The sequence below is a fragment of the Cynocephalus volans genome, chromosome 1 (assembly GCF_027409185.1).
Source record: "Cynocephalus volans isolate mCynVol1 chromosome 1, mCynVol1.pri, whole genome shotgun sequence".
NCBI lineage: Eukaryota > Metazoa > Chordata > Mammalia > Dermoptera > Cynocephalidae > Cynocephalus > Cynocephalus volans.
Genome location: NC_084460.1, coordinates 121,940,717 through 121,967,692, shown reverse-complemented (window position 1 = coordinate 121,967,692; position 26,976 = coordinate 121,940,717). Strand labels below are relative to the sequence as shown.

At 46.5% G+C, this 26,976-nt stretch overlaps 1 protein-coding gene across 8 annotated transcripts in view; it reads right to left on the bottom strand.

Moving 5' to 3' along the window:
- The window catches only part of MYLK (myosin light chain kinase), a 179,610-nt gene that overhangs the window by 83,341 nt on the left and 69,293 nt on the right, over positions 1 to 26,976 (bottom strand). For all 8 annotated transcript variants that reach the window (XM_063075060.1, XM_063075031.1, XM_063075041.1 and 5 more), the window contains 5 exons: positions 22,323 to 22,457; positions 19,124 to 19,276; positions 7,090 to 7,209; positions 5,268 to 5,465; positions 4,349 to 4,598 (listed from right to left, as the gene is read on the bottom strand). In XM_063075060.1, coding sequence (XP_062931130.1) covers positions 4,349 to 4,598; positions 5,268 to 5,465; positions 7,090 to 7,209; positions 19,124 to 19,276; positions 22,323 to 22,457 — 856 coding nt within the window. The remainder of the gene's footprint in view (positions 1 to 4,348; positions 4,599 to 5,267; positions 5,466 to 7,089; positions 7,210 to 19,123; positions 19,277 to 22,322; positions 22,458 to 26,976) is intronic.

Sequence of the window (26,976 nt, the reverse complement as noted above, 5' to 3'; positions counted from 1 at the left end):
AGGGTGTGCTCATGTGTGTTCTTCTGCTGTGTGGGTATCTCCCTCACTTTGCCTGGCCTCCCTCCCAGTGGACAGATACTGGCAGCCCATGCATGGCATGGCACATAATCCTTGGGGGATACAGGGGCTGTTGATGACTCCTGGGTGCTGGGACCCATTTGAAGCTACCTTCCAACTCTCTTCTCACCTATTGGCGTCCCCTGCTTTGTCCCTTTCCACAGTGCCCTCCTGCTGTCCCAGGCTGCACCAGTGCAGTGCCTTCCTGGCTACTTTAGCTCTTTTACTCCTCTCTCCTCCCTGGCCACCCATCCCATATAGCCAATCCCCTCCTGGTCACCCTCCTCAGTACTCAAGCTCTGAGGGCACCGATCTAAGGTTCAAAGAGCCTCATGTCTGGAGAATTTTAGGGCCCAGGATGCTTCTTTGTTCAACAAACAGCAATTAGGAGCCTCATTTAGTGCCAATGGGAAGACTAAGGCTCTCAGAGCACCCTGAGCTCTCAATGCTCAGAAAGGCTTATGGGGCTTGGGTCAACTTGCACAATGACCACGTGAGGTCATTTTGGGGCTGAGGCCTAGCCCCCTAGCACGCTTCTGCAGGCTGCTGGCCAGTGCTAGCCCATTCTTTTCCCACTTTTCTTTCAAGCACAGTGCTGTGGTGCCCAGGTTGACATGGAGCAAGAAAATCAGATGCCCAGGAGCTATGTTTACCTGGTGGCCCTTTTTGACATCTCCTCAGCTGAGTTTCCTCCTGTCACAAGTAGAACCCAGCCCAGATGCAAACATCAGGAGCAGACACTGACCAGATGGCCCTGTTTTAGTCCAGCAAAGCCCCTCAGAGGCTTTAAATGGTGGGGAGCCCTGTCCCCAGGGCTAGAGGATGCCATATCTCCCCATGGGGGAGGAAGGACAGGGCTTCTGTTGTTTCCATGACCTGTCCTCACAGCAGGAAGCACAGACACACATAAGCCCCTCAAGGCCTCACCCTGAAGCCCCCGGGCATGAGCTGGGCAGTGGATGGTGGAGAACCGGATTCCAAGGCTGGCCCACTGAGTGCATCATGTCTTGGTCATCTCGGGGTGACCTAGGGGTAACTACTCCTACAGCCCTAAGTTTAAATCTCTGCTGGGCCTTTAAGGCAAATCATGGGTTCATTTGGAGCCCACATAGGTCAGAGGGGCCTCTTGCCTGGGACCCACATGCCAGATAACCTAGCCAGCTGGAACAGCATCTTGGGGCCATCTTTGGCATTTGCACATACCCAGTTGCAAGACTAGTCTGGGGCTGAGCACGAGGCCTCATCCCAGCTGCTGCCACAAAGGATAGGGGCTACCAGCCTGCGTGCTGTGCTTTTCACAAACTAACAGACGCTTTTGCCCCTGCTTCTCAAGCCTTGAATGAGAAGCCCACTCTGGCTACAAAGCCTTGGATCCTGTACACTCTGAATACCCAACCTCTGGGATGGATTTTATATGTAAAATTAGTTTAAAGAACTAATGTCTTGGCTAGTATCAATTTTTCAAACACTCCAGCTAGAATTTGGAGCTGACATTTTGACATTTCCCCTTTCGGTACAGGAGACTAGAGCTAGGGAAGGGAAGGTAGAAATGACGACCCATACCTGCCTCACACTTTAGCAGGAACAAACAGAAACTGCCTCCCCCGCCACACCCCACTTCCTTCCAGCCATCCAGTCTTCCCCCTTGAAAGGCATTCCGCCTTGGGCCTAGGTCTGATTTCTGTCAGGATCAGAAAAGCTGGGGGAGGGGGAGTGTCGGAGGGGTGGAACGAGGCCCCTGGCAGGCCTGGTATACACCTCCCAGGAGAACTTTCCACTGACTTGCTCATTTTCAGCTGGGGACAAAGCCAAGGCCAGGACAACAGACTGCCAAAGGAATAAAGAGGCTGGATTTTCAGAGGGAAAAGAGCCCAGGGCTGCATGGGTGGAGGCTCCATGTGGTTCCCCAGGCCCCCCAAGTTCCCAGTGCACTTAAGAAACCCCCCACACTGGACCATAAGGAAGGGACAGGCATCTGATTTAAGTCGGAAGATGAGGTTTGAACTTGGGCTCTGCTACTGCTCACCTTTGGGTGGCCATGAGCAAGTCCATGACCCTGAGACCTCAGTTTCTCTGTTATTACATGAGGAGGAGGCTAGATAACTTCTGAAGTCCCTCCCAGCTGGGACAGTCTAAGTTTTATGGCTGTCCTAAGTTTTATGGCTGTCCTCAGCTGGCCCCAGACAGTCTGCCTGCCGACCTCCCAATGCAGCCCTCCTCTCCGGCCTGGCACATGTCCTATAGCCCTCTGCTTTATACCACCTCCCCCCCAGCCTATTCAGCAGCCAAACCTTTTCTCATTTGCTGAGACTCAGCTTTTCCTTTTTCCTCAGAATCCACAAAAAGCTCATCTCCTCTAGGATGTCTAGCATGATTAATATGAGTACTGTCTCAAAGTGCTGTTCCTATGCAGACAAGCTCATTGGCAAGTATTTTCCATTCTTTGCACTGGCTCAGGGAATAAGAGTGTATCTTCTCCCATTTGGGAGATAGATTTGCCTTCCTAGTAACAACTGGCTTGGGCACAAGGCAGAGAGAATTGATGTGTTCCGAGCACACTGCTGATGGCAGCAGGGTGGCTAAGAGCCCATGACCATCCCATCAGCTGACCACAGGCATGTCACTGAGCTCAGCTGAGATTCGTTGAGCCTTGCCCAGGTCATCAGAACTTCCTAGCAGACCCAAAGACTCCTAAGAAATACTAAGAAATAATAAATGGCTTTTTAAAAAGTGACTATTTTCTTAAAGGCCACTAAGTATGTGGGGTGGTTTGTTGTACAACAAAAGCTAACAGATACAAGTATAAAGAACATGCCCAGAAAGGACCCAAGGGGATGGGGTACATACTGGTGTTTGTAACTATTGTAGGCATGATGTTCCATCATGACAGCAGCCTTGGCATGTAGCTACAGAGCCTATTTGTAGCTCAGGGCCTTGAACATGATGGGCCCACTGAGAGGGAATGATGAATTCCAGGAGAGGAATCCCCTTGCCAAGCAGCCAGGCACCCGAGCCGGGGCACACCGCCACCTGCAGGTTAAGGCACAGACCAGCACTCTTCCTCAATGCTCACACCAAACCTAGGACCCACGGCAGGTGTTCTGTCCCCACCTATCAGGGTTAGCACAGAATTTTAAGAATTGGAGCATTTTAAAGGTAGAAGAACATTTCTATATCACATTCATTTAACAAATAGTTACCAAATGCTGACTATGGGCCAGATACTGTTCTAGGCCTGGAAACACAGCAGTGTGCCTTCATGGAGCTTAGCTTCCTGCGTAACCTAGCAAGGCCTTGAAAAAGCAAGAAAGAAGGAAAGGGAGAGTTAGCCTCCCTGTGGTGGTTTTAAAATGTCTGCAAATTCTTTGATACTCCTCTCTCCAAGAGGTGGAACTTAATTCCCCTCCGCTTGAGTAGGAGTTGTACTTAATGACTCACTTCTTTTTTTATTTTTATTTTTATTTTTTAAAAGATGACCGGTAAGGGGATCTCAACCCTTGACTTGGTGTTGTCAGCACCACACTCTCCCAAGTGAGCCACAGGCCGGCCCAATGACTCACTTCTAAACACAGAATGTTGGAAGTGACAGTGTGTGACTTCCAAGTGTAGGTCACAAAGGACACTGCAGGTTCCAACTTGTGCTCTCTCTGGGATCACTCAGTCTAGGGAAGCCAGCTTCCGTGTCATGAAGACACCCAGCAGCCCTCTGGGGAGGCCCACGCGGCAAGGAGTGGAGGCTCCTGCCCACAGCTAGTGAAGGAGCCATCTCGGAAGCCGATCCTCCAGTCCCAGTCACACCTTCAGAGATTGCAGCCCCTGCTGACATCTTGACTGCAACTTCAAAACCACCAGGCTAAGCTGCTTCCAAATTCCCAGCCCACAGAAACTGTGAAATAAAAATGTTTGTTGTTTCAAGCTGCTATTTGGGGGTAATTCATCACACAGCAATGGATAACTAATTCATTCCTTCTATCTTCCTACTTTTCCAATTTTAATTCATTCCTCCATCCTTCCTATTTTCCATATACCACACAATGAGGGAACGAGACCCTGGAGGTAATGAGACAGAGGATTCTGGGGAATGAGCCCAGAAGGGAAGTTCTCAATGAGCATCTGTTAGGCTGAAGTGGAGGAAACAGCAACTTGTCAACAGCACCGAGCCTACACTTGCTTTATCTTGAAGGGCAAGCCACGTCAGTGTGTACTTCCTCTGGTTTCCCAGTCCCAGGTCAGGGGAGCAAGGAGTTTTGGGAGAGGGTTTAGGGGAGGCTGGCAGGACTTGCAGACTCACTTGAGCAGGATCTCGTACTGTCCAGCGTGCCGGGGCTGCACGTTCTTGAGAACCAGGGTGAAAACATCCTCATTCTGTAGCACCTCGAAGTGGCCGATGTCTTTGGAGAGGGCTTTGCCATTTCGGAGCCAGTGCACAGTGGGAAAGGGATCCCCAGCTATGGCGCAGGAAATAAGGACACTCTGGCCCAGGGAGGCTGTCACCGAGCGAGGCTTGCTGATGAACCAGGGCTGGGTGCCATCATGAGGCTCTGGAAGTTGGCAGAGGGTATAGCTAAGAGGGAGGACCTTCAGCAGACAGCCTCCACTCAATTCTCCACGGTGGTGAAGGGCGGGAAGACAGTGTCACCACAATGAGAGCTTGTCCAGAAATCACTTAGAATGGATATACAATACAGCACATCCTTCTCATTGCAAATTTGTCTTTGTTACGTTCTCAGAGGATAATATGAATGTGAATTTGTACATGCAAAGCAAGGGGAGGCAGCCTGGGCAAACAATCTGCATCAGGTGTGCATAATGAAGAGTTGTCATTCGCATTATGTGGGCTTAACTCGCCTCTTCTCTTAAGCAGAAGTTCTCTAAAGGCAACAACTCTGATAAACCCATACTCATTTTGTAAGCTATCACTGCCAAATTGTGCATTACACATTTCCCTCTTAGCACTCCATGCAGCTTGTCATCAGTAACCCAGAGAGGAGAGGGACTTCAGAAGGCTGGGCAGGGCAGCCCCACTCAGCCAGAGCTTGGGATGTGGGATAGGTAACCAGCCTCTGGGGCTGGGCTGGAACCAAGGGAGTAGAGGGTCCATGGTGGGAACAAAGCAGGCCCACGTGGTTTCCTCAGCTCCAAATGGCTTGTGGAGAGGCCACCGCAGCAACCTCTCTCCAGATGCTCAAAGGTGAGCAGGCTGGCCTCACCTTGCACTGTGAGCACGGCCTGAGTGCGGACCTCTCCCGCGCTGTTCCAGGCTTCACAAGTGTATGTGCCAGTGTCCTCTGGGAACACCTCCTGGATACAAAGGCTGTGCCGAGAGCCTCTCTGTTCAAAGTGAAAATCCTCTGACTCCTGGATCTCATTCCCGTTGTGAAGCCAGATGACCTCAGGGGGTGGATTACCTGAACGTGGAGAAGGGGCAAGGGGACTTCAGGGAGGTACTTCCCTGGCCACGTGGTAGCTCCACACTTAGTACTGTAATATGGTACTAAATACTCTACCAAATTCTCTACGCTTCAGTTTCCCCATCCATAAAACAGAGATTGTAACACTGTCTAACTCTCAGGTTTGATGGAGGACTAAATGAGTTAATCAAACCTCCCTTAGCAGCCCATTAGAAAAGCAGATTAGAATAGCATCTGACACACAGAAAACAGTCAATACACATTCATTATAATCATTTAACCACAGATTTCAGGAAACCAGAAAGAACCCAGAAGTGAAAATATGATTTCAGAGATGAAAAACAAAAGCCAGGAAGAACGGTTTATAAAAGTAGAATCCAAACTGCTTGATAATTCTTAGTGAGTGGATTACTGGGTTCACACTGTACTGCCTCCCGTGGGGCACCCACACCTGGGAAGTCCAGGCATTCATAGTGCCACCCTTGTAAATCTTCACCAGGAGGAGAGCTCAGTTAGCATGTCATTGTGCTACCACATGAATGTCATCCCCGGGCAAAGATGGGCACCAGCATGCACTGGATTTCCAAACGCAGCTCTTGGCAGGTAGCATTTCCAGATTTTACTAGTCTACTTTTCTGGGTAGTTTCTAGGAATTTGTTGGGGCATAAAACAAGGACCACTAGGAGGATTTCCTGTGATGTCAGAGCTGAGCCACGAGGCCTGCTTCCCAAGGAGCAAGGCCCAGGACTGGGCTGCCAGGCAGGCTGTGAAACAGCGGGCATGGGAGAGGCTCAAACGAGAGCAGATGTCGCCTGGCTGGAGGTCAAGTGCAGAGAGATTGTGAGTGCTTCCACCTTGAGATCTCAGACAGTGGCCTAATGAACATGTCAGGGGATGGACTGCCTCTGCCTAGGACTGTCACAAAATGGCCTCCAGCCTGCAAGAACAGAATTCATTGAGCATCCCTAAAGGGTGCACCCATGGGTTCTCTCGCAGCTCATCTTCATTGCTTCCACAGCTCCAGAGGAACTAAAAAACCAGGAATGCGACCTCCAGGCTGTCAGAGGCACTGACCAATGGCCAACAACCATTTATACACTAAATGGCAAACTCTGGCTGATCCAGCCAAGAGCGTTGTGCCAGGGGTGTCCCCAGGCTTCTCTTGCTCACTTCTAGCAAGAACTGTGATATCTTAGACTGGGATGCTAATCACATGCTCTTGTTTCCCTGCTCATTTTAGAAGAACCTCTACTCCTTCCTCTCACATTAAAATCTGAATAGCACAACTGGGAATATCATCTGAGAGTGGGAATTCTCACATAATCTGGTTTTATACTAGTTTTCAAAACATTATAGCTACATAGGCCACACTATGTTTTCAAATTAATCCCTCACCCCTCTAGCTATGGCCATCTTCTTCCTCTGGACCATTTAACTTTTAATCCAGAAGAAGGCAGAAAAGAGAGACCAAGAGGCCCCATATCTTTGGACCCACTGCTTGATGGTCCTATGCTGATTTTCTGGTGGATTAAGGATCTGAGCAGGCCCTTGGGGAGCAATACTCATGCTGCAACGTGACCGTTTTCATGTACACCCTGAGGACAGCCATGCAGAGACACACCTGACACCTGGACCGTCATGGTGACCTGGCTTCCATCCATGACTTTGAGATCAGAGAGGCCCTGAAGGAAGACGGGCACCATGGGCTGTAGGTACTCACTCTTCCCGTTGCTCTTCTTCTCTGTGTGATAGGTGGACAACAGAACGTGGGTGAATATTCATTCATTCATTCAACAAACATAGACTAAATGAGCACTTGGTATATAACTCTTGAGGCTCAGGTTCCCACCAGAAACTTACTGCTAGCAGACAGTGTTTGAAGGCCAGTACTTGGCATCTTATGAGACTTTTCTCTCTTAAATTTTATTTGGTTTTAAAAATAAGTGATATACTCACATGGCACAAAATTCAAAAGGTACCAACATATGTGTAAAGCCTCTCTCCCATCCCTGTCTCATCAGGTGTCCCTCCCTGGAAGCAACCAATTTTCAGTTTCTTGTTCGTCTTGCCAGAAATGATTGATGTGTATAGTGTACAGAAGCTAATAGGCATATTCTCTTTTTTCTTTCTTAAAAATAAATTATAGCACACTATATACAATGATTGACATCTTGCTTTTTAACTTAATGATATATCTTGGTGTCTCTCACAAAACAGAACTGAAGAGCTTCCTTGACATTTTCTATGATTAGATGGTGCTCCACTCCCATTTTATGAGATTTTAAACACCTCAAGAAAGCCAAAGACACTACACTCATTAGAACGCCTAAAATTAAAGAGATCGATCATCCCAAGAATCAGTATTGGCAAGTATGTGGAGCAACCTAAACCGTCGTCATATGTTGCTGGTGAGAGTGTAAAATGGTACAGATCCTTTTGACAGTTTCTTAAAAAGCTAAACATGCACTTCCCATATGATCCAGTCATTCTACTCGTAAGTATTTACCCAAGAAAAATGAAAGCATATATCCATGCCAAGATTTATAACAGAAACATGCACAGCAGCTTTCTTCACAATAGTCTTAAACTAGAAATGACCCAAATGTCCATCAACAAGTGAATAAATAAACTGTAATATATCCATACAATGGAATACTACTCAGCAATGAAAAGGAATGAAGTATTGCGAGACACCTCAACAGGGATGAATCTCACGATAATTATGTTGAATGAAAGCGGCCAAAGAAAGAATACATAGCGAATGATTCCATTTACATAAAATTCTAGAAAATGCAAAGTAAAGTGACAGAAAGCAGATCAGTGGTTATGTGTGGCAGGGGTTGGGGGATAATTATATAGGGAGATGAACATATAGAATGAATATATATATATATATATATAAAAACATTTGGGGGCGAGGGAGATGTCCATTTTTGAAAATTGTGTGAAGGTTTCATGGATGTGTGTGTATATATGTCAAAATTCTTCAAATTAAACAAATACATGCAGTTTATTGTACATCAATAATACCTCAGTAAAAACTGGGGGAACAAGTCAATGTCTGAGAGGGAGAGAGTGAGGGACTGCACCAGCCAATAAAGGACAAAAGCCAGAATGTGCAGAACGTGCTGGGAGCTGGGCTGGTCCATCCACTCACTCCCAATCAGTCCTCTGTGGAGATGAAGTGACAAACAGGCTTTTCCTCATTGTTGGAACTTTCCCTCAAGCTGAGCTTTGACCCTGCCTCATATTAGCTAGAGGGGGAAGAGGACACTAAGTGTGTGTGCTTCACACCCAGGACAGCCCTGGTGCAGGCTGAGTACACGGCTGCCTGGTCTTTGATCCTTCCCTTTGTCCTGGGAGTGAGGTGGCTCTTTCAATAATTCGCTTTTAGATTTTTTGTTTGTTTTTGACAGGTGCAGGAGTTGAGATGCGGAAGGATAGGACATCTCTAAATTAAACTCTAAAGTTTTGGGGAAAGGGACTCTGGTATTTTGGGTTGTCAGCACAGGGCTACAAATACCAGGCCTTCTTCGGGAAGCCTGGAGCCGTAGGGATAGGTTTCCTAGGTGCTTTACAAGCCTGGCAAGGCCTAACTGCAAACTTGCTACTGAATTTATAGCTGTTGCCACTGAAAACAAAATCGTTCCACTTCAAAGCTCTCCTAGCCCAGCATCTGAGAATGGGATGGGGAGAGGCTGGGAAGGCCCAGGAGGCAGGAGGAAAACTCTTCCCAAAGCAAGATGGCATGTGCAGACAGCCCTCAGGTCCCCGACAGAAAATGGGGATCTCAGGGTTGCTGCTCTCCTGCGCCCCCAGCCCAGACATTGCTGCCTTTGACGGAGGGCAGCTGGGGGCCCTGGCAGAAGACCCTGAGGGGACTTGGGGACCCCCACATTGGAGATGCATAGATCTGTCTTGTTTCTCGACTGGGCTGCAGCAGTCAGGAAAGCTGGCTGCCTCAGGAGAATTGAGGAATTTCCTGTCTTGCACAGACTGAGCAGGCTGGAGGACACAATGTTCTCGCCTCTCTGCAGCCTCAACAGAGCCCCCAGCCTCACAGAGCTACATGCAGATGAGCTCTAACTCCTAGGTGCTGCAGGAACATCAAAAACTCCAGCTCGCTCCTCCAAGCAGGTGGCAGGCTCCTTTTTGACCCACCCTCTTGGTTCTTCCCACAGCCCATTTCCTGGTCTGGGGCTTCAGCAAAGCCAAGTCATCCTGTGGGTCTCAGCCACTGGGGACTAAAATCCTGTTTCTCCCTCCCCTAGGAGCTCCGAAGCATGTGTGAGGGGGCGGCCTGGAGATGCTGCCCCACATGGCAGCTTACTGTTCCCTGAAAGTCCTCAACTCCACCTGTAGCTGTGGAGGGGACAGCATGCCAACTGGAAATCTAGGATGTGGGGCCAGATCCTGGCCTTGGACAAGTCCCTACCTGTCTCTGAAGCTCAACTTCCTCATCAGTCTCCAGGGGTAGTAACTCAGGACTATGGGGAGTTTTAAGGAGACAATATGTGAAAATACCTTGTACAACATCAGCGATGACACTTGTACAAGGCTGGCACAAGAACCAACTCATGCCTATGCAGCTGGCCTCAGCTACTTGACGGGTTTATCAGCAGCAAAAGAACCAATGGAGACTGGGCCCTCACCCAAGGATTACAGACTCATTTTTATATGACCTGAGGTAAATACTGCTAGGAATAGAAATGCGTTACTCTGAAATATCATAGGGTATATCTCAAAGTAAATTGAGAATGAACCTTCACTGCACCCCCTCCAGGAGGAGGTGGGGAGGGTGGCTGACCTGGGGGACACTGGTCTGGGCAGGCATTTAATTCCAGTGTCACCCATTGCCTCTGTGCTTTGTTGCCCAAAGCTTTCCAGCAAGAATACAGGCAAGAATGAAATGATTGGGAGTAAAGGTTCAGATGAGCCGGTTCTCAGACCTGCAGGTCGGGTTCCTGTTGGTATGGGCCCTCCCCAGCAGGTGCAGGGTGAATCCAGGCTAGCGAATGGCTGAGTCATCTTGAACATTCAACTGCCTCAAATTCTTCCCAACCAACTTTTCCTACAAACGCATACCACATTGGGGTTAAGGAGCCAGTGAGGATCTCAGGTTCTGGGCAAGTGACTTCCTTTAGACAGCCCGAGAAAAGCAGCCCTAACTAGAATCCTGAAACCCTAGTCCCACCCACCCCCCCCCCATTTTATTGATAGACCAGGACATGCTAAGGTGAAGTGACTTGTCCAAGGTCATGAGTCCAGTACAGGCAGACCTAGAGCTCATACCCAGGCCTTCTGATGATAAGTCCAGGATGTTATGCAGGCATCTCTTCAAGGGGAGCCACCCTTCTCCAGTGAGGCCCATGGTGAACTCTCCATGAGGATAAACATATTATCAGCTGACCCACATCCTAAACCCTTGACAAGCGAGAACTAAAGCAGAACAGAGACAAACCAGGTAATAATTTTTTAAAAGGTAACACGTGTGTGTGTGTGTGTGTGTGTGTGTATTTCATTCCATTCCAAAACCAAACAAATTATTTTGGCTTCTCTGTGGCCTATAGACTCTGTATCAATTTATGCTCACTCTTGTATGAACTTAGGTGAAATAAGAGACAGATGGAAATTGGTGTTCTTAATTCATGGCTCCAGCTGTGTGATCTGAAGCAATCTTCCCAACCTAAGCTTCAGTGTCCCCTCCTCTAAATTGATGATAATACACTTACAGCATGGTGCTGATAACACCACGGTCCAGGGTTCAATTCCTGTACCGGCCAGCTGCCAATAAATATAAATAAATAAATAGATAATAGTTATCATCAGTTACTGGTGATAATATAATTCTGGTAAGTGTAATGTACACATCATCAGTACAATGCATGATAATACTGCAAGGTTTGTAGATAACTAAAAGAAATAACATACATAAAACAGCTAGAACATTATCTGTCACATAATAAGCACAAAAATAAATGTCCTAACCCACCTGACTTTTTTTGGTTGGGCAAACTCAACTTGACAATAACCACAATGAGAAAAGTCCCCCAAACCAGGACAATTCACATTTAATCAGGCAGAAAGGGAATTAACAGCTGCCATTGGGATAAAATTTTCACAACAATTCCTTAAGAAGTTCAGTACTTCACAGTTCTAAGGGAGGTTCCTGGCACAGTCAGTGCTATCCTCAATACCGCATCCCTGTTTTACAGCGGAGGGAGCTGAGTCTCAGGGAAGGAAGCTGGCCTGTCCTGAGAGCCTGGGGCTGAGGGCCAGCAGGGCCGAGAAGGCAGGTGATGCATCCTGGTCTGGGGCTTTCCCTCGACTGTCCCACGAACAAGTCTGCAGGGGGCTTTCAGTCATGGTTTGTGTTCATGGCCAGAGATTTGCTCCTCTGGGGTGTCCTTTAGCTTCCATTAGGCACAGTCCTGGTTTGGGGCAAGGGCAAGAGGTCCCCAGCAGCAATGTCATCTTGGAGCCTGAGCCTTCTTCGTGTGGAGGGCAGGCACTGGCCATGGCATACAGTAGCAAGGAGGGCTCAGTGGGATCCAGCAACAGTCTCATTACCCAGCATAAGTGGGGCCAGACTAAATATACCCCAGGTTTCCCTGCAGCTGTGCTTCCTGCTGCGCTGCTGAGACCAAGCCCACAGACAGCCTTCTTTCTGGAATCCAGAAAGGGCTGAGTCTCATTGATTACTGGCCTAGGATTAAAGATCTGAAGTGAGTTTATCTGTTGCTCTGGTGCTGGGTTCACTCACTCAGTCACTAAATGACTGCCACTGTTCCATTTTGAGAGAAAGGAAAAGGGTCAGGCCTGTCCTCCAATGAGAAAGACGAACTAAGATTCAGAACAAACAGAATAAAGTTATAAAGAAGTTAACTGACAAATGAAAATGATGCCATATATTCTAAAGCGGTTAACAGGATTTGAGAAAGGGAAGGACATAGGAGGAAGGGAAGGACAGAGAGAGGGGGGAAGAGAAAGAGGAGAGAGGAAATACGGGGGAGAGAGGGAGGGAAAAGACAGGAAAGGGTGGAGGTGAGAGAGACACACCGCACACATGCCCCTTCTTCTTTTTTTAAAGATGACCGGTAAGGGGATCTTAACCCTTGACTTGGTGGTGTCAGCACCACGCTCTCCCAAGTGAGCTAACCGGCCATCCCTATATAGGGATCCAAACCCGTGTCCTTGGTGTTATCAGCACCACACTCTCCCAAGTGAGCCATGGGCCGGCCCTGTCCCCTCTTCATGATCCTACTGACCCAAGAGTTTTTCCTTCCTGGCTATTTCTGCTCTGTTTTTGACTCCTTAGAAGTTTGTTTTTGAAGACAGTTCCTAGTCATGAAATTAAACTGAATTAATTATCTCCAGGGAAGCAAAAGCATCAAACCAACAACTTATCAGGGTCTCAGAGCAGCAAAGCAGAAAGTACAGGGGCTGAGGCAGTTGGAGGCTTTGTTCTGCTGCTTACTGGCTGGGCTACTGTGGGCAGCTGACTTAACCTCTTTGAGCATCATGTTCTTCATCTGTAAAGTGGAGTTAGAGAATTAAATAAAACAAGCCAGCTTTCCTAGCCATTTAGACTTTTTCTATCAAAACAACTTTCCTGTTTAAAAACATGAATTAATAGCAGTTTTAGTTTAAAAATAATAACATGAACTGATCCTAATATGATACTTTGGAAAGCTTGTATTTAGAGAAAGAGTTTAACGCCCACACAACAGGAGCAGTTTATTACCTTTTGCACTAATTCTTATAAGAGATAACCAGCATAACCTGTTCCTCAAACCCTAGGCCATGAGCAAGGCTTTTAGCTCCTCTTGGACTTGACATTAAGAACCCCTGTGGCCTCTGTCCCACCGGCTGGCTGTGATCTCAGCGGCTCCTCTGCACTGCAATAATTCTCCTTGTTCTTCCCCCTTTACACCCTTCCTTTTTATCCCATGAGTTTAGCAAGAAAAACAATTCAATTCTGAAGTTCTCCTAAACAGCATTTTTTTTCCTACCTGCCAACTTTTGTTGGTCAACTGGCTGCTTTCTGAAGCCCCACGTCTATGAATTTAATGCACGTTTGCCTTTATCTTGGATCTACAGAAGTTTTTCTTTAGGCTTTGAACATGAGCTATTTTCCTGAGTTATTACAATGCAAAATTCTTTTGCAACAGCAAATCTGATTTCCTCCAATCCCTGTTATACTATGGAAATTCAATAAATCACCAACTGAGGGGGAGTTCTGAAAACACAGTCCTCTCCTCTTCCTTTATTTGGTGCTCAAAATCCAGCATGGTCCCGGGATCACAGACCACCCTCCTCCTAAGCTCCAGAACTGTTAACTCAAGAGGACTCATCAAAGTAGGGTTACTGTCACCCAGCTGAAGTGCAGCCCAGCCCCCTCCCACTTCCAGGGCATTCTTGCAAGCTGTAAATCCTCAGGGAGGTATCTCAGTTCCCTTTCCTGCTTCCTAAACAAATAGAACCTACTATGAAGAGTCAGAAAAATGGCAAGTTTTATGGCATGAAAAAAGATTCTTCCTCCCAAGGCCTTGCTCTCTTTTGGCCTTCATTCCTCCCATCAGCTTCTCCAGATCCTAAGAACAAATAGGAAGAGAAGAGTGCAAGGAAAAGAATGAAAGGAACAATGATGTATCACATCCCAAAAAAGATCTCTGACCAGTAATGACAGGGTTGCTGATGGGAAGCAGGATCGTTGCTACCACAGTCTTCTTACTGTCTTAGAAGTTATAATCAAACTCTAAACATAAAGGAAAGGCATCCAAACCACCCAGTGTTCCGTCCCCATGAGTGCCTGGAAACCACACTCTCCACCTCACTGTCGTAACACGGCTCACATTTTGCCATTAGGAACACAACGCTGTAATTCTGTATGGCATTCCAAGGACTCCAGGCACGTAAATGGTAGGTGTGACCTGCTATAGCTGTAGTAGTAGTTATAAGTCCTGTAATTGTCCAATTAGTAAAATGAGGCTCAAGTTCTATGATATGGGCACCAGTGTACACATGGACACTTGGAAGTCTTTCTGTAACAGGAAGGACCCACATGGTACACAAGCCAAATTCTGTATCTAACCTATATGAAACTAAAATATTGGTTATAAGTTTATTAAATGTTTAACTAATTGCTTACCTTCTTAGAGTTTGGACAGATTATATAGTGTCCCAAAGCACAACTTGGGAACTCAAAACTGCCCCCAAGTGCCTGGTACTAATCTGAAAACAAAGTGTACCTCTATTGATGCTGTCAGTGTGGAGTGAATGGCTGACTTCACTGTGCCTGTGTCTTCATTAAGGGCTCTTCATCAAAACAAACACTAATAAACATGCTTACTAAATTTTATTTTTTTATGCTAGAGATCAGCTTTTCTTTTTGCTTTTTAATTTATTCATATTTTATGTCCTTAGGTGCCTCTAATAGGCTCAGCAGGCCTCCGGTTAAATAAGCAAACCATTAGGCTGAAAAACTATGTCAAAATGGGCACAATTAGTATGTTATTAATAAATCTAGTACTTAAGAATTTTAGCCTTGATAAAGATATTCCAAGGGGAAATAAATTTAAAATATTCTAGCCCAAGGACGCCTCCCACCAATGACTCAGTCTACATTCAGTGAAACATTCACTCTATTTCAGATCTTCCTGGGCTCTGCAGGAATTTGAATTAATCATCCTTTAGGCTCCATCTTAGGTCAGGAGGGAAGACTTTCATTGCCTGGTTGACTATTGCGGATTTTTTTCCCCTTGCCTGTGGGGAGGAAAGAAGGAATATATGTTGAGTGACTCTTGAGAGCTAATTTACAGATTTCCTGTATACTCCATGAGCACTGAGCCCCCAGACAAGTGAGGAAGTTGAGGAAGTGCCTCCCTGCATGTGGTGAGTCTCGACCACCTCACTTTGCTCTCTCATTCATTAACTGAACACATGCCCACATGGTGGGCCTGTTCTACAACAAGACAGGACCCCTCCCTGCAGAGAGCTTACAGTCTGGTGGGGAAGACAAGTGAACAGGCAATTAGAGTAAAAGTTCAGTCAGAAGCAAATGCTTTCTCCTTACCCCAGAGGCCCTGTACCAGGTACCCCCGCCTGTCTCTGAACGCATCCTACCACTCTGCCACCTACTCACTTAGCTCCAGCCACACTGGCCATCTGTCTCGCTTCTTCTTGAATAGGCCGACCTTGTCCCTGACTCAGGCCCTTTGCACCTGCTGCCCTGCCTGCCTAGAGCACTCTTTCCCTAGTTCATTAAAGTCTCTGAGTCTTCCCTCATCACACAACTGAAAAAGTACCCTTTCCACCCTTCTCTATTCTCACACCCTGCTCTTCACAGCACTTGTCAGTATTTGAGATCAAACCAGGTGTTGATTTTTGCCCGTCTCTCCACTGGAATGTAAACACCAGGAAGGCAGGGCCCTTATCTGTTCTGTTTACTGCAGTTTCCCCAGAACAAGGCCTGGCACAAATAGAGGTGCTCAATAAAGATCTGCTGATAAGTAAGTGCAATAAGGAAAGTCCAGGGTGTTAAGAGAACTCATTCTGGGATGATTAGGGAAGGCTTCCCAGAGAAAGTGACTTTTGTGAGAGTTTGCCAGGTTTTCCTGGGAGAAGAGGGTTACAGAGAAGAGAAAGTTTGGGAGAGTGGCCACAGAAATCATGTCAGAGGGCTGGGCCAGCACTCTGGATGATTGCAAAACCATGGCAAAAGGCTAAAGAGGTGAGATAGAGTCCCCACGTCAGGCCTTCAGTATAGTTTCTGCTGAACTCTCAGACTGAGTTTGTCTCCAGCACAGCTGCCCCCAGATAAGGCTCCTCCAGGGAGAATACAACCGGAGGGAGATGCGCTGCTGAAGGGCACCACCTTTTGGCCACAGCCCTTGGCATTAGGGGCATGAGTCCACGTCTCTACGTGTCTGGCCCCACACCTCCCATCTCAGAGTCTCTCTTCCCTTTACCAACATCAGTTCAGTGGCAAAGTTGTGTTCTGGGACACTGCATGTATCTGTTCATCTAATTCTCACAGTAGTGCGTGACTGTAGGTATTTCCCCCTTTCACAGAAGAGGAAGACAAATCCTGGAGAGTTAAATATTGCCCAGGTTGCAGGGCTGGTAAGTGGTGGAGCAGGATTCACACCCAGGCAGTCTGCTCCACATCCCTGCTCCCCACTGTGGCCTGGTGCCACACTAAGGGTACCACAAGGCTAAGTCTGGGCAGCCGAGGGAGGCTGAAACAGCAGTCAGTACACTGGGAGACAAATGTCTCCACTGAAGTCACCTCCCCACCCCCTAAGCTGCCCCAGAAGACCTGTAGCAAAGGAGCTTTCAATAAAGAAAGAAAAGGACCACAGCTGAGCGCAGTGCAGGAAGCAGGCTCAAGCCTCTCGAGCATGCGGGGCACAGTGCCAGGGGTGCCACCACAGCAGGCTCTCCCTGCCCCATTCCCGTGAAGAGACAGCCCACATGCTGCTGAGCCCGGGCACGTGGCTGCATCTCTCAGCCTCATTCACCATGTATGGTATCTGAGCCTCCGCCTGGCTTTAGCAGGCCAGTAAATCCCCCACACCGGGAGGGAGTTCTCACTCACATAGGGCTGTTCTTAGAGCAAATCCAAACAGCCCTGGCAGAGTTCTTGCCCAGGATCTCTCTCCTTCAGCTTTAAAGCATGGTTGGATAGGCCATTGTTCGGATAAGAACCCCCTCCCACCCCCACCCCCCACAGACTCAGGAAGATGGCCCCAAAGAGTTCTTGACCCTTCATCTGGGAACCCCCACCTCGAGGGGACTACTAGCTCAGTTGGGTCTCTCTAATCCAATCTAGACACAGGCAACCAGGACAGGCACTGGATTAGCTGGGCTGCTGGCTGAGCTAGTAAGGGAGAGTCTCAGAAAACAGAAGGCTGGGATATGTGGCCCCTCATGTGCCCTTCTGACACTCTGCACTTGTGACTAGACATGGTGTAGGCCACACTCACCTCCAGGAAGAATCCCTGGTGGTAAGGTGAGAGCTGCTCCCCTGGCCCTAGGAGACAAGGGAGGCTCCGAGCTGTTCTTGTTTCCTCTGAAGTTTTATTATCACAATTCTCTGACCCCCTCCCATCCACCCACCCACCCTCACCTGCCATGAGCCATGAAATTAGAACAATGAGGATAAATGGCGCAAATGTGTAAACCAGAATGCTGGCTGACAAATGCCCAGGGGCTAGAGCCAGGCTCTGACCCAAATGAAGAGGGCATCCTGGAAGGAAGGGGCAGGTAGACCAATTCACTGATGACGACTCTATGCTGAGGCACTTTTTCAGGGAAATCAGAGAGTCCAGAGAGTATGCCCACTTCTGGCAGAGAGCCTCACAGGGTCAGCGTCGGCCACATTCCACGTCAGTGCCATTTCCTTTATCTCTAAGGGGCTGACATTGTCCAGCTCCCACCTTTGGGCCAGGGACACGTGCTCTAAAAAGGGCAGGGCATAGCAATGAGCATAGCCTTCACAGTCACAGGACCTAGGTTAAAAAGGCCAGCTTTCCTCACTAGCTTGGCGCACTTGGGCCAGTTAACGTTAACTTGTTGAGACTTCCAGACCCTCCTGTGTAAAATAGGGACAGCGCCCCCACCCTCCCTCACTGGGCTGTCAAGGTCTCAATTAGATAATACAGGTGAGGTGAAAATATTTAACACAGTAAGAAGCAGATGTATTTTGCCTTTTCCTTTCCAGCGAAACCATCTTCTGCAGCCTCGCAGAAAGTGGCTGCTCACATTACAGGGAGATCTTCCCTGAGAGGTCTGAGCCCTGGGGACAAAGAGTGAAGAGACGTGGTCTCAGCTAGTCCAACAGAGAAAGCAGACACATTATACCCAGTCCATGCACCCAGAGGACCCAGCCACACACAGGAACTGAGGGCACAAACCCAGGGTAAGGGTGGGAAGAATCAGGCTTACCTGAAAGTCCTGGACCCAAGAAGTACCTCTCTGGGAAATGCCACCATGCCTGCCAATACCACAGCTAGACAGATCTGTCTTGAGTCTGTGGCTCCCTGTGATCCTGGGGCCTAAGTGCTCGGCTGATCAATGGATGACCATGATAATCAGATTACTGGGTGGTGGGGAGGAGCAGGGATAAAAGAGAAAGGGGACAACCTGTGCCCTTTACAAGCCTCAGTACCCACTCTCTGTCACCCAGTGTCCTCCAGCACATAAGGGGTCATTTGTAAGACCCCCAACTGCTAACGGGATATGCAAGTAGTCCTCCTAAGACTTCTTACAGCATGTGAGGTTTTCTTCCTACCAGACCAGGAGTTTCTGGAGCCAAGGAAGCCCTTGCCTCTTTCCCCTGCATCTTCCCAAAGGCCCGGATGGGGTGAGGGGGTGGGCAACTGGCCACCTCCCATGGCAGACCCTGTCACTGTGAGCTCTTGGAGGCTATCTCCTCTACCTGCCTGCCTTCAGGGGCAGTGCTTTTTAAGGAATTTCTCCTCTGTCCCTGAGAGGTTTCAGCTGCCTGCCAGTAATGATGTAGAGCAACATCATGTGCACTTCTGGTCCCTGGATTTTGGCCAGTAATACCATTTTTTCCTAAAGTGCCCTTCCTCCTATGCAAACGTGTCTGCAGGAAAGGTGCTTCTAATGAGGTGCGTAGAGGCTCCTACCATGGACGGTGACCCGGGCACTGCAGGACACCTGCCCCAAGGTGTTCTTGGCTAGACAGGTATAGGTGCCATTGTCCTCTGGCAGGGCATCCTGGACATGGAGCTCCGCCACACCGTCCTCACAGGTGGAGTGGGCGTACTGGATGGGCCACCCTGTGGAGGGAAGCACAGGGAGGCTTAGGCCAGGGAGCACCTGGGGGCAAGGACGTGAGCCCTGCACCGAGCAGGGCTGCTGCTGGCAAGACGCCAGGCCTCGCCATGCTCACTCAGATCCACTGAGGGCTAACAGCGTGGCAGGTCCCCAACCATCTAGCTGGATGAGGCTTGTGGGCTGCAGAAAGAGGCAGGGGCTAAGAAGACAAAGGAAAGGGAGCAATTGTGTGGGTGGAGAAGCAAGGCAGGGCCTGGAAGGACTGGGGAGAGAGACTTTGGAGGAATTTAGAATGCAAGAGGGAGAGGGACACAATTCTGGGCATTCTGTGTTAAGCAGTCTCCAGATTCACATCCTCAACTTCACAGAAATCCAAGCCTGGGAAGAATCTTACAGGGTCATCCTGCTCATAGTCCAGCCTTAGGGGGAACAGACCCAGCCCAGACTGAACATGAGGCAGCTCCTTTTAGATGCCTCCAGAAACAATGGTTCCATTTCCCATTGTAGATATTTATCAGAAAGCAACTCTGTGTCCCCAACCTAACATTGCAATTAGGCACATTTCCACTGTGTAATTAGGTACACTTTAGGTTTTAGAAAAAAGATAAATATGGGCAACTAAAAATGACTTTGACCCTTTCTTCCCAGAGTCCCTTTCAAGAAAAGCCTTTTATTCAGGTCATGGTAAAGTCCTACATGGAGATAGGAATACATGCAATGAACTTCCGTGGTTTCCTTAATGCTATATGTTCCTGAAATTTCATCATTCCAGGATGTAACCTTTCATTTCCAGGGAAAAAAATCTCATGACTGAAGGTTCTGGCCTTAAAGCAAGAATGTGTCTATCCATCATATAGGAAGCAACTGTCAGTTTCTTCCCTTGCCAGGCCCCAGGGTCCTGGATTGCACTTCATAAAATCGGGGGTGGGCAGTGGGGGAGGCAGAAAGGACAGAAAGAAGTGCTCTTCCTGCAATGTGATGTTTTCTTCTGTACACAGCAACACTTCATGTCTCCAGGACAGTTTGGCAGAGACCATCAAGCACGCCATAGGGCCGGAGGGGAGAGATTCTTCCCAACCTATTGCACTTCATAAAAATGGGAATGGGGGCTGGAAAAGGCAGGGGCAGGATCCTGCCACTTAGAGGACTGAACATTGCTCTCTGTTTTTGTTTTTGGGATAATGACTCCCCAAAACCTCCCTTCTTCGAGAACATCAGTACATTCCCTGACTGCTGTCAACCTGTCTTCGCTGTCCAGATATGTGCTGACAAGATTTTTGAGAGCTTTCCTTTTACTGGAGCATAACACATTTTGGCCCCACAAACATGGGATGAAATGGAGCGCACAGAAAAAAGCTGTTGGCTCAGAGCACATCAGAACTGGGAGACATGGAATTCTCCCAGCTCGGAGGCACAGTTAGTGGCCAAGGAAACCCAATTTGAGCACGATCACCCTCTAGTGGGAAGCGGGTAGAAATGCCAAGATTCACCAAGAATTCAGTCCTGTTAGCAAACTGCAGCTTGTGGGCCAAGTCCAACCTGCAGCCTGTTTCTGTATGGCCTGGAGACTAAGAATAGCTCTTACGCATTTTAAATGGCTGAAAAAATGAAAGGAATAATATTTCATGAAATGTGAAAATTATATGAAATTCACATTTCAGTCTCCATAAATAAAGTTTTATTGTAACGCAGCCACACATTCATTAACTTGTTGTTTGTGCTGATTTTGTACTGCAACAGCAGAGTAGTTGCTACAGAGACTGCACGGCTTAAAAAGCTGAAAATATTGACTATCTGGCCCGTTTTAGAAAATGTTTGTTGGTCTAGACTCTGAGCCACACAGAAGTGAAACTGTCTTACTCAGATCCATTATTAGTCCTTAATGCCCATATTCTGTTCCAGCCACAAGGAGGCTGCCTCCAGTTAATCACAGGATCCAACAGAAGTTCTGTCCTTAGGTGAGGGGTGGGAGGGAAGGCTGACCTCAATTCTCACTTATCTACCCAAGATTACATGTAGGAAGGTTACACGGCATCTCCTCTCACTCATTAAAGGTAATTTCTAGCAAAGCCCGAGCAAACTCTAGCAACAATTAAGGTACATAGGCAACACGTCAATGACTCAGACACAACTGGGGATTACTTGGTTCTTAAGTGATGGGTACCACTGCCCTCTGAAATAGCCGATTCTATCAGATGGAAGAGCGGCTGAGACCCTGAACCTCCTGTTCCAGCCTGTCTCCTCACTGATAAAGCCGGAACCCAGAGAGGTGACGTGGGGTGTTCAAGGTCACCCAACCATTCAGGGGTGGTAAAGGATGAGTCTCTCGGCAGAGGTTCTTTCATCCTCCCTGTGGATCCCAAAGCAGTCCCAGCTTAACCTTATCAATTTAATGGACTGTTCTCAGTTCTAAAATCAGTGTTCTCCCACACTTTTGAAATTAAAAAGCCTTTTTAGAAAGAGAAGGGTGATAATATACGGTAATTCATTTTTTTCAAAGGACCTTACTTGGAGGGGGTGAGGGGAAGAGTTGGCATGTCTCTATAGTACTAGCATTAAAAAGAATTACTGGTCTCTGAATCCCAGAACCACCTGCCACTAAATAAAAGGTAAGATCCCTTGAGCAACTTCTGGTGTGGGTCATTAGTTTGTTAATTTACTTACTCATTTATTGACTCATCAAATATCTATTAAGGGCCTATTATGAGTCTGACTATAAGAAAAGAAATTAAATTGCTTGTGCTCCTATGTGTCAGGCACCTCATTAACCACTTTATATAAATGATCAAATTTAATTTCACATCTGCCAGCCTGCAAGGTAGGTGGCATAATTCCCCTCACGTGATGAGGAGCTCAAGCCTCAGGCAGCAGTGACTTGCCCAGCCAGTCAGCATCAGACTCCCAATTCCTGCACTCTCTGCACTCCATGCTTCCTTCTTATGACACTGCGGTGGCCAAGGAGTAAATGGTTAAGAGTGATGAATGACAATTCAGGCAGGACCAAAGGGCCCAGGAGACTGGAGCAGGGGGCAGGGTAGGGGAACTTACCATTGAGCAGCCAAGTGATTTGGGGCACTGGGGTCCCCTGCACTGAGCACTGCAGCACAAAATCCTGGCCCTCAATGACAGTGCAGTCCTTCAGGACACTGGAGAATGAGGGGGCCACCTCCATCATGGCCGACTCTGTGAGGGCAAAGAACGACAGGCCATCTCAGACCACAGCTTGCCCGCTCTGTCCTGGTCGCCTGGGCTTCCTCAGCAGCCTGGCTTTGCCTCAACTATCTTCACACTTATGGAGCAGGTCGCATTGGTGTAGAGACCTGGAGCCCAAAGCAGAGTAGCTGACAGGGGCTTGTTCAGTCACGAAACACCCTAGGTCTGGGAGTGCTCGGACCTGGGCCTGCCTTCTCTCCTCTGAGACTCAGGTACCACCTGTCTTGTCTTGACTTTTGCTATCCTGGAGCATCCTGAGAGCTCCTTCTGCCCACCCTCTTGGTCTTACTCTATTTTCTAGTGTCTCTTACATCCTTTAACATGGCCCACTGGTGATTACACAGTCTTGTGAGTATCTTTTTACTTGTAGAGACTACAGGCCCATCAGTGAGGATGTTTCAATTTTAAATCATTATTTTTTCCAATTCCAGGGCTGAATCAAAGGACAGGCTCACACGTGTTCTATTTTTCTGAGTATAGTTTGAGCTGCAACCTGGATCAACGGTTCAGAATCCGTGTGGGCTGGGAATATGCATTAACAACATCCCCTCATGACTCTGATGCACATTCTAGTTGACAACCACTGATCTGAACTTTCCAAAAGCCTCCACATTTGTGAATTGGGGAAACATTCTGTAGTTTGGAAATGTTAATTAAGAGCAACAGAAATAATCTCTTCTATGACCACCAAAATATGCTGCAGAAATGTCAAGGTGGCTGACAGATGTGAAAAAGTAACTGGATTTGGTGATTAGAACCATCACTGTTGTTTTTCAAGAGAGGCTACTCAATACAAAGGTGAGGGGAAGCCATATTATACCACAAGGGCTTATAGCAGGAAACTAATAGTATTTGAGGGCCGACTCTACGCCAGGTACTTTTCTCGATATGACTCTGACAATGCCATGAGGTTGTACATGGCAGACGACCTGATCCTGGTAAGTCATCTACCTTAAAAGAAAAAAAAAAAAAGTGAGTTTTTTTCCAAAGCTGGAGAAGTCTTAGAACAGCTAGTGTCTTTAAGAAGATAGGGATTTCAAGAAGCACTTCATGGCAGAGTGAAGACCTCTGAAAAATCTATTCCTCCATAAAAACAACAAGAATACTGGCAAAAAGAATCAGAATCAACTTTCGGGGTTGATTTCAGAACTAAACCAAAGGCTCGCAACATTCTGGGTAGCATTCATTAAAAAACAAACAGGCAAACAACAACAAAATCCAAAAGAAGCCCCTTGGCTGAATCTTGGGAAGAAAGCAAGCTCTGTGACATTTTCAGTCCTATTCCCCTCACCCCAGCTCCAGAGCAGCTTTGAAAACCCACCAGGCTGCTTATAAAAAACAATCAGTGGCAACTGTTTAACATCACAGCTACTCCAGGCAGCAGTATCAGTCGGAGCTAACAAGAGTCTGGCCAAAAAACTTGGGGAAAAGGGGAATGGGATGTCCAGGGTTTGGAAAAGCTCTGACATCTTCCTGGGAACCTAGAAGGCCACATACACGTGCAGGACTGTGGGCATTCAGGAAAGAGCCGAGAAGGCCCTACTCTCTCACCTCTGGCTGACCTGGAGTCTCTTTGTAAGCAGGAAGTGAAGGCTAAGGCCAAGTTGTAAACTGCCATCTCGAGCTCTGAAGACATGCCCCAGCACAGACACAGACAGAACTCCTTGGGAGACATATCAGTTTAAGGTATTTAAAGAAATCTTTATCCAACCATTAGCTGATCACTAAACTAAGCAGAGACTTCAGTAGCCACACATCACAAATTATCCATATTTTACAGAATGGAAATGCAAATCATATGTCTAATAAAGGAATTGTATCCATAATATATAAAGAACTCTTCCAACTCAACTGTGGAAAAATACAAACAACTCAATTAAAAAATGGGCAACGTATACAAATAGCTATTTCTCCAAAGAAGGTATATAAATGGCCAATAAATGATGCTCAACATCATTAGTAATCAGGGAAATGCATATCAAAATTGCAATGAGATGACTGTGAATGGCTAAAATTAAAAAACAGAAAATAACAAGTGTTGGTGAGAAATTGGAACACTATACATTGCTGGTGGAATGTAAAATGGTGCAGCCATGGAGGAAAACAGTCTGTCAGTTCCTCAAAGGTTAAACATAGAATTAGCATATGAGCCAACAATTCTACTCATAGGTATATACCCTCAAAACTGAAAACAGGTATTCAAAAAACAAAACAAAAAACCTTGTATACAAATGTTCACAGCCATACTCTTCACAATAACTAAAAAGTAGAAACAATCCAAATGTCCATCAACTGATGAATGGATAAACAAAACATGCTATATCCACACAATGGACTATTACTCAGCCATAAAGATGAATGAAGTTCTGATAACTGCTACAACACAAATGAACATAGTTGAACCTTAAAAACAACACACTAAGAGAAAGAAGGCAGACACAAAAAGACCACATGTGTGATTCTATTTATATGAAATATTCAGAACAGGCAAATCCACAGATACAGAAAGTAGATTAGTGGTTATCAGGGGCTGGGGGAAGGGAGAACAGGGAGTGACTGCTAATGGGTAGGATTTGGGGGGGGAGGGGAAGGGGTGATGAAAATGTTCTAAAATTAGACAGTGATGTGATGGTCACACAGCTCTTTGAATGTATTAAAAGCCACTGAATTATACACTTTAAAAGGGTGTATGTTATGTGAATTATATCCCAATAAAGCTGTCATGCAAAACAAAATAAGATAGGAAGGCAACCTGAGATGAATTACCCCAAGATGCGAACAGGCTAAAAATAGTCTACAAAACTTCAATAAATCCACAGAAGAGGAAGTCATAAAAGAAATTAGGCTTCTGGGTACATTGTTAATCTTTGGTAGGACTGACACCATATGTCTGTTCCTTGCCCAGACACCGAGCCCTGGCCTGGGCAACGAGGCACAAGCTGGACCTACAGACACTCCCATCTCCAAATGGATCAAATAATATTCCTTGCAAAGGAATTAATGAATGTAGTAGAAATCCCAGTTCAGAAGTGAATCAACGGTATACAGTAAAAAGTAAGACCTTCTCCTACTCCTTCCCATGGGCCCCCAGTGCCCCTTCCTACAGACAACTGTGTACCCTTCCAGAAATGTTTCATGCACGCACAAGCACTTTTTGCATGTATATACATGAATCTCTTTTTCCTTTTATGCAAATAGCATATGATATATGCAGTCGACCCCTCGCTCTTTTCCATTAACCAGAGCATCTCAGACATGTTTCACCATCAGAGTCTACAGGATGCTGTATGGAAGTCTACTGTATGGATTAACCACTAAGTTATTTTTTTCAAATGTTTATTATAACAGTTTTCAAATACACATAAATGTAGAGAAAACAGTATAGTGAATCCCTATGCACCTATCTCTCCTCTTTCATTTATGCTGATATTGTTTCATTGATACCCCTGACAACACCCCCCACTCCATCCCCATCCCCGACAAACATGGATTATTTCTAAGGCAAATACCAGAAGTCATATCTTTTTACCAGTACATAATTTAGTCTGTACCTCTAAAATAGATGAACTTAAAAAAAATAACCAGAAGACCATCACATCTTGCAATAGCACTAATTTCTTTTTTTTTTTTTTGGCTTTGCAAAACGTTTTTTTTTTTTTTTTTTTAATTTTATTTTGTCGATATACATTGTGGCTGATTATTGCTCCCCATCACCAAAACCTCCCTCCCTTCTCCCTCCCCCCCTCCCCCCCAACAATGTCCTTTCTGTTTGCTTGTCGTATCAACTTCAAATAATTGTGGTTGTTATATCTTCTTCCCCCCCCGTTTGTGTGTGTGTGTGTGTGTGTGTGTGTGTGTGTGTGTGTGTGTGTGTGTGTGTGAATTTATATATTAATTTTTAGCTCCCACCAATAAGTGAGAACATGTGGTATTTCTCTTTCTGTGCCTGACTTGTTTCACTTAATATGATTCTACTAATTTCTTTATATCAAATATTTTGTCAATGGCCAAATTTTCCTGATGTTCTCATAAAAAAGGTTTTTTAATTGTCTCAGACAGGATCCATACAAGTCCATATATTGTAATTGTTGATATTGCTATGTATCTTTTAATCTAAGTTTCCTATAAGTTTCCCTTCCTTCCTTTTACTGCTTGCAATTTATTTTTTGAAAAAAATGGACAAAGGTTATTTGTCCCATAGAGTTTCCAACAGCCTGCAATTTGGTGATTCTACCCCTGTGGTATTGTTTAATAGGTTTCTCAATGGTATGAAATGGGTCTAGGGTCCACAGTAAAGTAAGGGGGAAATTTTACAGAGAAATAGATGGGTACAAAGACATTTATCACAGTATTGTTTTAATAGTGAAAAATGGACATGATTTAAATATTCAACAAATAAGAGCATGCCTAAATTAGACACATCCATTCTCTACAATATTACATGGCCATCAAAAATCATGCTTTCAAAGAATAATAAATATAGGAAGAT